The sequence below is a fragment of the Ctenocephalides felis genome, unplaced genomic scaffold, assembly GCF_003426905.1.
Source record: "Ctenocephalides felis isolate EL2017-DRISC unplaced genomic scaffold, ASM342690v1 CF-g0.4_SCAFFOLD_02612, whole genome shotgun sequence".
NCBI classification, from domain to species: domain Eukaryota; kingdom Metazoa; phylum Arthropoda; class Insecta; order Siphonaptera; family Pulicidae; genus Ctenocephalides; species Ctenocephalides felis.
In genome coordinates, this window is record NW_020538766.1 from 56,679 (window position 1) to 70,191 (window position 13,513).

Genomic DNA, 13,513 nt, shown 5'->3' on the forward strand with positions numbered 1-13,513 from the left:
GTAGTTTCTCAAAAACAGATGTTCGTACATATATATGGTATGGTCATACATACATGTATATATGATGCAATTTCAGAAATTTTTATTCTATGAATAAATATAAAACGTCTAAATTTATAAATATAAATCGATATATTACTAGCAGATATAACAGATTTAAATAATATTAATACATACAAACCAGGGTAAAACAAATTTAAGCAAGTCATGTGACTAATCACAAAATTTTATTATTTAACTTTTATTTTATTCGAAGTTTTGTTTTTTTATCAAACATTGTGTTTACATTTTTTTCTCGTTTACTCACATTATTTAAATTTAATATATATATATATATATATATATTCTGATACTTTTGCACTATTATAATCTTGTATAATTTTGTTTTTGTTTTGTTTATTGAATGATGGCCATACTTACAATATCGTTAAATAATATAGTTAATAAATAAATACAATATAGTTAAATTATTTATTGCTTTTTTAACGTCCCGTAGGGAAAAAATAAATGTGAATATAATATTTACAATTTATATTGAATTCATATAAAATTTATATCAAACTATTAATTACGATCAAGCTGATCGAGCTATGTATTACCTAAGATATTATCAATGAGTTAAATTCTGTTTTCTATATGAATTAAATAATATTTTTAAATATGGGTTAAAATAATAATTTTGAATTTGGGGTAAATATTGTTTATTTATATTAATCTTATATTGGTTTTCAATATAATTTCAGAAAAAAATGTATCACCCCCACATTTAAAATTCATATTGAATTTATAACAAAAATATATCAAAAAATTAATTGCAATCGAGCATATGACTTTTTAAAAACTTTAATCATGATTTTGGTGCTAATTAATTATTTAAAGTTGATTTTTTTCGTAACCCTTATAAAGACCACATATTTCCCAAGTTCGATAATACTGAAGAAACGAATCGTGGTTGCCCAGAAAAAAAAAGCAAAACCCCCACATTTAAAATTTATATTGAATTTATAAGAAAAATGTATCAAACTTGTAATTGCGATCGAGGATATGACTTTTTAAAAGCTTTAATCATTACTTTGGTGCTAATTAATTATCTAAAATTAATTTTTTTCGTGACCTTTATAAAGACCACATATTTCCCAAGTTCGATAATACTGAAGAAACGAATCGTGGTTGCCCAGAAAAAAAATGCATAACCCCCACATTTAAAATTTATATTGAATTTGTAAGAAAAATGTATCAAACTAGCAATTGCGATCGAGCATATAACTTTTTAAAAGCTTTAATCATGATTTTTGTGTTAATTAATTATCTAAAGTTAATTTTTTTCGTGACCCTTATAAATACCACATATTTCCCAAGTTCGATAATACTGAAGAAACGAATCGTGGTTGCCCAGAAAAAAAATGCATAGCCCCCACATTTAAAATTTATATTGAGTTTATAAGAAAAATGTATCAAACTAGCAATTGCGATCGAGCATATGACTTTTTAAAAGCTTTAATCATGATTTTTGTGCTAATTAATTATCTAAAGTTAATTTTTTTCGTGACCCTTATAAATACCACATATTTCCCAAGTTCGATAATACTGAAGAAACGAATCGTGGTTGCCCAGAAAAAAAATGCATAACCCCCACATTTAAAATTTATATTGAATTTATAAGAAAAATGTATCAAACTAGCAATTTCGATCGAGCATATGATTTTTTAAAAGCTTTAATCATGATTTTTGTGCTAATTAATTATCTAAAGTTAATTATTTTCGTGACCCTTATAAATACCACATATTTCCCAAGTTCGATAATACTGAAGAAATGAATCTTGGTCGGCCACAAAAAACTTGGATTTCGCCCACATTTAAAAATCATGTATAATTCGTGTAAATATAAAATTAGAGGCGTAAATCAGATGGTAAACATGTTTATTATTTGTAATAAACCATATAAAACACTTTTCCGATGAATTTTCCAAATTTTCCATAATTTTGAAAACAAATATTGCCCGGTCCATCTAAAGACAAGATTCGAATATTGCGCCACGATATTTTACCCCTCTAGCCACGATACATTTCTACTAGGGATATGAAACAATAAACAACAATAAGAATATACAAATATGTGCGGTAACAATTAAAACAAATATAACCTTTTGCTTAGTTTCCATTTATTGCTCAAATAGAGAAGAAATAGATTTTACTGATGTGAGGAAAACTATAGAAGGGATCCATTTAAAAACATTGATCGTTGGAGATTTCAACAGCCATCACTTTGCATGGGGAAGTATGGCGAACAACACATCAGGAATAAAATTACAAGAAATCATAGAAGATCATTCATTAATAATTCTCAACAACGGCAAACCCACAACAATCGAGACAAGAAACAGAAAAGCGACGAATATCGATTTATCTTTATGCTCCAGCAATTTCACAGATTATATCAGATGGGAAATACTTGAAGAATCTCTTGGATCTGACCACTTACCAATTATAATACATATTTACACAAATGCAATTTCAAACATCAAAATCTTCCCTACAAAAAAATGGAATACCAATCAGGCCAATTGGAAAGGATATGGCGAAGAAATTTCAAAAACTCTCCAAAACTCTAACATACCTAATACAGGAAAACAAAAATATGAATTTCTAATGAATTGTATAGATCATGCTGCAGGGAAAAACATAAAGAAATGCAAAGTGATAATTAGCTCAACCTTCAAACCAGCTGCATGGTGGGATCAAGAATGTGATGTTATGGTAAACGCAAGAAAAAACGCACTTAAACAAATGCGCAGAAAATATAATTATGATAATTTTATCCTATACCAAAAAATAAATGCACAAACCAAGAGATTTTTAAAGAACAAGAAAATACAAAAATGGGCGGAATACACAAGTTCAATTAACAAAAACACAAATCCGGCTACAATTTGGAAGAAAATCAAAATATTCAACAACAAAAACACAAATAGGAACATAAATCCAAATTTTATGGAAGAATGTGGACATCAAATATTACAAAATATAACACCAGATTATGTCTGTAACAAACAAGATAGTTTTAGTAAGAATAATAATGAAGAAACAGAATTGATGTCACCTTTCAAATATAATGAATTGAGAAGAGCTCTAAAAAACAGAAAGAACACGGCTCCAGGTAAGGATAACATTTCATATAATATGATCAATAATAGTCCAACTAATTTTAAAATGGAACTTCTAAATGTATTTAATAATATGATCACACACCACTGGATTCCTGAAAAATGGAAAGAAATAATTGTAGTACCAATAATTAAACCTAATAGAAACCCACAATCTATAGACTCTTATAGACCAATATCACTAATATCATGCGTAGCAAAGATTTTCGAACGAATGATAAAAGAAAGACTGGAATGGTACATTGAAAATAAGAACATACTCCATGATACCGTATTTGGTTTTAGAAGCGGAAGAGGAACAATAGATTTATTGAGTACCCTTACTACCGACATAAATATATCGAGGTCAAACAATGAATATATGTTGCTACTGTCAATAGATATTGACAAAGCCTATGAAAACGTAGACCATAATATTCTACAGAAAAAACTACGGAATATAAATATCCCAGAGAATATAATTAAAATAATATTGGAGTTGATATCACCAAGATATATTTATCTACGAACTAATGGAGATATGATCGGCCCTAGATCAGCATACAACGGGATCATACAAGGTTCCATTTTAAGCCCTACATTATTCAACATATATACTGCGGATTACCATAAGATACCTGATACAAGTGTTAAAAAATTACAATATGCCGACGACATTTGTTTATACATATCAAGACCGTCAATAGAATCATGTATAACGCAAATGAACTATGCTATTAAAGAAAACATAAAATGGTTATCAAGCAATAATTTAAATATATCACCAACCAAAAGCTCAGCAACGATTTTCACTAGACACAGACTCCCCCAGAACATAGGTCACATAAGGGTTGGAACTCAAGATGTTATAACAAAAGACAAGTGAAAATACTAGGCATAACCTTTGACGCCAAAATGACATTTAAAAAGCATATACAAGAATTATCAAGAAAATGCGAAACAGGCATCAATATACTTCGTAAAATAACAAATACTAGATGGGGAGCACACCCAGAGACATGCCTTTTACTGTACAGAAATTTGATTAGAACTCAAATAGATTACGGATGCTTTATATATGGAACAACGTCAAAAACTGAACAATATAAACTTGATAAAATTCAATATTCCGCAATAAGAACATGCATAGGGGCATTTAGATCAACACCGACAAATGCGTTATTAACAGAAGCAGGAGAACCTCCTCTGAGCATAAGAAGAGAGATTCTAGCAAACAGATTCTTGATGAAAAAACTTAATGGATCATGTAAATTATTACCCAAACAGTTAGAAAAACTAGCAAGATTACATTACTCCACACGCTACTGGACAAACAAACCAGCTCCATCACTAATAAATAGTTTTTATACAATTAAACCTCACGAAGAGAACATCATAATCAATGATAAAACTCCATATTACATCTACCCACCGCTAAACGACTACATTAAACCATACATCGATATAGATAAGAGCACAAATATAGCAAACACGGACATTTATATCCGTGAATTAGAACTTCATATCAACTCAAATTGGCCGGATTATTTGCAAATATATACGGATGGCTCTAAAACATCAGAGGGAACCGGATGTGCCATACATATTCCAAGAATCCATTACAGTAACAAAGTAAGACTTCCAAACTATACATCCATATTTTCAGCGGAACTTATAGCGATATACACTGCAGTAAAATATGTGAATGACAATAATATTAACAAATCTTTGATACTAAGTGACAGCAAATCAAGTCTAACAGCCATAAAACACGCCAATAAACATTCAAATATAATAATATACAAAATTATAGAAATCATAAAGAAAATCAATACTGATGATAAATCCATGATTCTTCTTTGGATAAGGGGTCATTCTAATATAAAAGGCAACGAGATGGCAGACAATCTAGCTAAAGAAGCGTGCACGAGCGGCGATCAATTTGCAAAAACGTCTGCGCTAGATTTAAAACATTTAATAAAACAACAAGGTTTGGAACTATGGCAGAAGTCTCACTCAGAAACTACAAAGACAAAAGGATTCACATATGCACTGACGAGAGAGATTGTTTCACCAAACACATGGTTTAAAAACATAGAAGAAAGTCGAAATTTTATAACAGTAATCTGCAGATTGAGACTCGGACACTCCTACTGCAAATCGCATCTGAAGAGAATTGGTATCTTACAGGATCCGAAGTGTGACTGTGGAAGCCTAGAAACACTCGATCATTTATTTTGGGAATGTAATTTTTATCAGCAAGAAAGATCAAAATTATTTAAGAATTTACAAAACGTAAAGATTATTTTTCCCATCAATGTACAAATACTTATATCAAGTAATGACATAAGGATATATAAATATTTATATAATTTTATAAGTAATAGCAAAATTAATTTATAGCATAATTATTACTATATAAGTACCAATGTATTGTATAGAACTGCTACAACTGTATAGATAATTGTAATGGCAAAATGATGTAAATCAGAAGCCAAAATAAATAAATAAAAAAAAAAATAAATAAATAAAACAGGCCAATCGCATATCATTTTCTTAATTTTCTAGAACAGCACGCGTTATGCTTTTATGTGATGGCTTACCATGCAAAACTCCGCCAAATGAAAACACAAAATACAATATTATTTAAATTAAATATGATTTAGTAGGCAGTTATTATTTATCAGGTTAAGTTTTTCGTACATTTTTCATTTTATTTTAATTTTAATTCCCTAAGTAAGACTTCATTTATAGGTCACAAAATAATATACCGCATTTGCAAAAAAAGTTATTCGATAGTAGAAAAATTCAATTTGCATGTCCCTCCCGAATGATATCCACATTGTATGTTGATGATCACGTTCTTGTCGATTATTGGACGACTTATTTGGGACATGACAAACTGGCTAAATATTAACCAATAGACAAGAAATTACTGAGGTAAACTCATTAAATACTCACGATTTTATAGGTCATCATGTTTGCTTTTGCTTTAGATGATTCAGAAACCATACATGATTGTTGAATTAATGTTATTAACAACAGTACTGAAAGAACTTATACCCTATTTATACAGTCATGGTTTTCTGTATCGATCAGTGAAGAAGATGAGAGAACCTTATAGTCCGCCCATTGATAGTTTGTAAAGTGGCATCGTCTGGGAGTAAAGTCGAATAATTGATAATAAATATTTGATAATAATATGACATCAAGAATATTTGTATAATAGTCTTTGTAAATGCATTTCAAGTGGCAAAGGAAAAGGTAAAGGAGGCCGAGAACCACCCTGGCATCACATCGGACAAAGAATTCCAGAAGATCCAGAGGAACAGAGTAATTATAAAAGCCTAGCGTTTTACCACCATTACATGAGTTACCGTGTGTTGCCAAAAATACACCAGCGATTCATGAATGGACCAGAAGTAAGTGAAAATACTAAGTAAATTCAGTTTTTAATTGACACTAAGGGTATGGGCGCATTGCCATACAGAATCGGCCCCACCCTGGTATTTAAATAATTTATACGTCATTTTATAGGTCTATTTGATAAAAACCGATATACCAATTTTCAACTTTGTACCTCATCTTATGGCCGAGATATCATTGAAAATATGCCAAAGTGGCCCCTTCTTTCAAACTCACTTTTTGGCGTAACCATAAAAGATATCGAAAAAATTTTTACGTGATTCTACTCACATTGACTCAGACCACATTACGTAGAACAATCGATTCTAAAAAATCGTTTACTTTTAGCTGAAAAAGACAAAATAATTTTTCAATTGATTATTTCGGGTAGTGCATTTACTTGGACCACTTTCTAATTAGCGTTATTCGAAAGCCTATTGTTTTTTCTTTGAGTACTGCAAATATTGTTCAAATCAATTTAGTGGAACACATTGAAAAATTGAAAAGAACAGAGCAAGTACACCCGCGGGTAACGCTAATAGTACCCTGCAATTGCATAGAGTTCGTTCGGACGCAAAACAGTGCGCGATGCGCCGAAACGATTCTTAACCCTTTGAGTGCCTGGAGCCGATATATCTAACATAAACACCGATGGTAAAGTACGGAAACTGCCTGGAAAACTGGAAAGGGTTTGCGTGGTGTGCAGCAGAAAGGATGGTAGCCCAAAGAGAAAATCACGCACAGTTTGCAATAAGTGCAACAAAGGATTGCATGGAGTGTGCATTAGTAGCCACGAATGCTAAATAAATTATTTGAGTTGCAATAACAAAATTTTACACATTTGCAATATATATATATATATATAAATATTTATGACAACATAATTTTGTTTCAGTAATGTTATATTACCGATAACAATTACATATTTGTTCATTTTTGCTCCAAGCGACAACTTCGCCAGTAAAACAGGTGAAACATGGATAAGCTGGTTGCATTAAAAAACCCTTCGCTAATTGCTCCTAATTTATTGTCTAATTTCGAGTGTCCAATATGTAACGAACTATTTTATGGAACTGTGCAAATTTGCGTGAAGGGACACAGTGTTTGTGAGTCTTGTATTAAACAATTGGAAAGATGTCCTATGTGCGGTATGTTCTACAAAGGAGGACGAAATTACAGTTTGGAACAACTGCTGCGCTACATGAAACTACCTTGCATGTATAATCATAATGGTTGTACAAAATATTTAGCAACAGTAAATTTCAAGGATCATGTAAAAGTCTGTGCCTACAGGGATAGAAAATGTTTTGCTGCATTCGATCAGAACGAAGACTGCCAGTGGACCGGAACAATAGGAAATATGGTCAAACATTTCCAAAATGATCACAAAGAATTAGTCATAGAAAATAAAAACTCATTTATTTGGGAATTCAACAAATCTGAATTTGGAGCAAATCTCGTCGATGATAAATACTTCTTATTTCGTTGCAAACTAGCAGTCGGTACCAGAGAATCATTTTGTTTTGCAATGGTACCAGCAATGGGTCTAATGAAGAAAACATCCAAGACATTACCCAAAAAGTTCAAAATCCTACTGGAAATTAACTTTCAAAAATTTTCAAATTAAACACAAATCCTTCCAATATTGCGATCTCCTTGATGATAATTTCGAGTTTATAAAATGTAAACGTAACCTTGATGTTATTTTAAATAAACGTAATTTCTGTCCTGAAATTTTCACAGGTGCCATCGAATTTAGCGCAGAGGTTGTTGATATGTGAAACGTAGAAAATTTTGTGAACATGCGATAAAACTTAATTATATTTTATATAGGATTTTAATACTATTTTAGCCTTGATGGCCATTTATTTTTAAAATGTTTTTAATTGATATAACCTAATACCAATTATATTTAATACCAGTTATAAATCTATTTTTATTTATAATACATGTTAATTTTATATGTTCAATAATACATATTTCGAAAGAGATAATCCGCCTGGCGCCTACCGTGTACCTTCAAGTTATGTTTTATTTTTGTTATGTAATATTGTTTATCTTGTTACAAAATATATTGGAAATACAAAGTATATACTTCATTATAATTGACCCATATAAATTGTGGTAAAAAGAAGGCTGTTTGTATGTGCAAACACGTTTTGTGCGAGAGAACTCAACTTTTACTTCATTTATAAACATATATACCTTTGTTTTTACTATAATTCTCAAACGAGTACAAAAAAACTAGTGTCATTGTTTCGTTCTGTATTTCATCTATAATACGCAGCTTTTTGAATCATGTAAATATCGTTTCTCGTTTGGTTTTTATAAGCATTTTCCCGAACCCTTGTAAAACTGTGATATTCGGCCGGTTTTTCTCGCATAGGCACCTCCATTTCGCCCGGCACTAAAAGGGTTAAGAAATTCTGAATGCGAAAATATTTATTTTATAGTTATATATGTATAAATTCACAAAGTTTGAAATTTTTAGACATTATTAGTTTTACTATATTAATTAAATCACTAAAACTAGTGGTGTATCGTGCCTTAAGGCAAATTACTGGAACTTCCCGTACTCTAATGAAATAAGAATATTGAATGCTTTCAAATATATTATTATAAATACTGTAACTTTTATTATTCGAATTTATAGACAAAATAAAAGTGCTCTTAAATTGAACGATGGCGTTTAAATATGTTAGCCTGAAAAGTGAATGAACAAAACTTAATGAAGCGGAGTTAGAAATTGCATAAACTGAATAGCAAAATTAAAATTATTTATTTGATTCGAATTATTTTCGATAATAATTTTTGAGAATTAAAAAAAATATGTTTTTTTTTTTAAAAAAAAACAATCTTGTCGTCCAAAAAAGCAAAAGCTTTTTTGATTCATTTAAATCGGATTTTTCGTTCTCTTGAAAACTCGGTTTCTATCTTTGCTCCGTATCTCCGACTTGTATTTGCTAAAAACTAATCAGTACGTCTCCTCATCAAAAGGAATCGAATGTTCATTACATCATTCATACACGAAATATAACACAAATACACATACTCACATATAAAATTTTTCTATTGTATTCCAAAATCTTCAGAAACCTTCGAAACGTGAAAATGTGCAAACATTTTCGATTGCGATTTTTGAACGATTACAATAACTTACTTGCGGAAAGTTAAAAATATATACTGAAATTAAATGCATTTAAAATGCCACTATATTATAAGTAGATGCGAATTAGCTAATACAAAATTAGTTTAAAAAACACGATCTTTCGCATAAACCACACAAAAGATACAAATATTATATTTATAAATAATATAATTTTCGAAATAAATTAATTAATATATTTTATATTATAAAAATAATGATTATTAGAATACTTTCAGTAATAATTTTTGTAAATTACTGAAGTACTATACAAAAAGCTTCTACATGAATTTTTTTTATTTATTTTTCATAGCACTATACAAAGTACATTCAGCTATATTTTATTAGAGGTATATATTTTTTTACATCAAATGAAATTGTAGTACTGATAAAGAATGGTCACAATAAGGGCTTTATTGTCACAATGTTACAACTATCATCATATTATCAGTCGTTATTAGTATTAGCCATGTTTGGTTTTCTATAGTTAATAAAATTAAGATAATTACATCTATAAATTCGTTTTATAACTGCTGTGATATAATTAATAACAGTGCCCTTACTTTACTTTAATTCAATAGTCCACTATATTTTATTTTATCAACAAATTCATTTTTCATTATTGCCATAATATTCCAATTATAAATACTATACTACCATAATCTATCATTTATCTCCTTTTATTAATATCTACCAATTTGTTTTGTTAGCATTCAACAATTAAAATTTCTGTCCAAATCCTATACATTTAACAAATTTTACATATTCAGAGACGACACACATTTAATATAAAAAAATATCATAATTTAAGAAAAGTACCGATACTTCACATCAACAATACAATACTTGACTTGAATCCTTTTTTGTACTTTAAATGATTTAACAATGCGCAGATCTTTAAGATTTATTTTTGCTCAACAAGAAACTCATGAACAAATAAAATTATGTTCAAATAGTAGCACATACAACTAATCTATTTAATATCCAAAAGTATCCGTAAGAGTAAAACTAAATAGTGACACATTATAACTACAACTAAATAGTGACAATTTATAAATATACTGAATATTAATAAATTAATAAAACAGGCCAATCGCATATCATTTTCTTAATTTTCTAGAACAGCACGCGTTATGCTTTTATGTGATGGCTTACCATGCAAAACTCCGCCAAACGAAAACACAAAATACAATATTATTTAAATTAAATATGATTTAGTAGGCAGTTATTATTTATCAGGTTAAGTTTTTCGTACATTTTCATTTTATTTTAATTTTAATTCCCTAAGTAAGACTTCATTTATAGGTCACAAAATAATATATACCGCATTTGCAAAAAAAGTTATTCGATAGTAGAAAAATTCAATTTGCATGTCCCTCCCGAATGATATCCACATTGTATGTTGATGATCACGTTCTTGTCGATTATTGGACGACTTATTTGGGACATGACAAACTGGCTAAATATTAACCAATAGACAAGAAATTACTGAGGTAAACTCATTAAATACTCACGATTTTATAGGTCATCATGTTTGCTTTTTGCTTTAGATGATTCAGAAACCATACATGATTGTTGAATTAATGTTATTAACAACAGTACTGAAAGAACTTATACCCTATTTATACAGTCATGGTTTTCTGAAGAAGATGAGAGAACCTTATAGTCCGCCCATTGATAGTTTGTAAAGTGGCATCGTCTGGGAGTAAAGTCGAATAATTGATAATAAATATTTGATAATAATATGACATCAAGAATATTTGTATAATAGTCTTTGTAAATGCATTTCAAGTGGCAAAGGAAAAGGTAAAGGAGGCCGAGAACCACCCTGGCATCACATCGGACAAAGAATTCCAGAAGATCCAGAGGAACAGAGTAATTATAAAAGCCTAGCGTTTTACCACCATTACATGAGTTACCGTGTGTTGCCAAAAATACACCAGCGATTCATGAATGGACCAGAAGTAAGTGAAAATACTAAGTAAATTCAGTTTTTAATTGACACTAAGGGTATGGGCGCATTGCCATACAGAATCGGCCCCACCCTGGTATTTAAATAATTTATACGTCATTTTATAGGTCTATTGATAAAAACCGATATACCAATTTTCAACTTTGTACCTCATCTTATGGCCGAGATATCATTGAAAATATGCCAAAGTGGCCCCTTCTTTCAAACTCACTTTTGGCGTAACCATAAAAGATATCGAAAAAATTTTTACGTGATTCTACTCACATTGACTCAGACCACATTACGTAGAACAATCGATTCTAAAAAATCGTTTACTTTTAGCTGAAAAACAAAATAATTTTTCAATTGATTATTTCGGGTAGTGCATTTACTTGGACCACTTTCTAATTAGCGTTATTCGAAAGCCTATTGTTTTTTCTTTGAGTACTGCAAATATTGTTCAAATCAATTTAGTGGAACACATTGAAAAATTGAAAAGAACAGAGCAAGTACACCCGCGGGTAACGCTAATAGTACCCTGCAATTGCATAGAGTTCGTTCGGACGCAAAACAGTGCGCGATGCGCCGAAACGATTCTTAACCCTTTGAGTGCCTGGAGCCGATATATCTAACATAAACACCGATGGTAAAGTACGGAAACTGCCTGGAAAACTGGAAAGGGTTTGCGTGGTGTGCAGCAGAAAGGATGGTAGCCCAAAGAGAAAATCACGCACAGTTTGCAATAAGTGCAACAAAGGATTGCATGGAGTGTGCATTAGTAGCCACGAATGCTAAATAAATTATTTGTTTGAGTTGCAATAACAAAATTTTACACATTTGCAATATATAATATATAAATATTTATGACAACATAATTTTGTTTCAGTAATGTTATATTACCGATAACAATTACATATTTGTTCATTTTTGCTCCAAGCGACAACTTCGCCAGTAAAACAGGTGAAACATGGATAAGCTGGTTGCATTAAAAAACCCTTCGCTAATTGCTCCTAATTTATTGTCTAATTTCGAGTGTCCAATATGTAACGAACTATTTTATGGAACTGTGCAAATTTGCGTGAAGGGACACAGTGTTTGTGAGTCTTGTATTAAACAATTGGAAAGATGTCCTATGTGCGGTATGTTCTACAAAGGAGGACGAAATTACAGTTTGGAACAACTGCTGCGCTACATGAAACTACCTTGCATGTATAATCATAATGGTTGTACAAAATATTTAGCAACAGTAAATTTCAAGGATCATGTAAAAGTCTGTGCCTACAGGGTAGAAAATGTTTTGCTGCATTCGATCAGAACGAAGACTGCCAGTGGACCGGAACAATAGGAAATATGGTCAAACATTTCCAAAATGATAACAAAGAATTAGTCATAGAAAATAAAAACTCATTTATTTGGGAATTCAACAAATCTGAATTTGGAGCAATCTCGTCGATGATAAATACTTTCTTATTTCGTTGCAAACTAGCAGTCGGTACCAGAGAATCATTTTGTTTTGCAATGGTACCAGCAATGGGTCTAATGAAGAAAACATCCAAGACATTACCCAAAAGTTCAAAATCCTACTGGAAATTAACTTTCAAAAATTTTCAAATTAAACACAAATCCTTCCAATATTGCGATCTCCTTGATGATAATTTCGAGTTTATAAAATGTAAACGTAACCTTGATGTTATTTTAAATAAACGTAATTTCTGTCCTGAAATTTTCACAGGTGCCATCGATTTAGCGCAGAGGTTGTTGATATGTGAAACGTAGAAAATTTTGTGAACATGCGATAAAACTTAATTATATTTATATAGGATTTTAATACTATTTTAGCCTTGATGGCCATTTATTTTTAAATGTTTT

At 30.5% G+C, this 13,513-nt stretch overlaps 1 protein-coding gene across 1 annotated transcript; it reads left to right on the forward strand.

The window, feature by feature from the left end:
• The first annotated feature begins 12,611 nt into the window (after positions 1-12,611).
• LOC113381124 (E3 ubiquitin-protein ligase siah-1-like) lies at positions 12,612-12,989 on the forward strand. Its single transcript, XM_026620102.1, has one exon. It carries the CDS (start codon positions 12,612-12,614, stop codon positions 12,987-12,989), a length of 378 nt encoding a protein of 125 aa, XP_026475887.1.
• Positions 12,990-13,513: the final 524 nt, after the last annotated feature.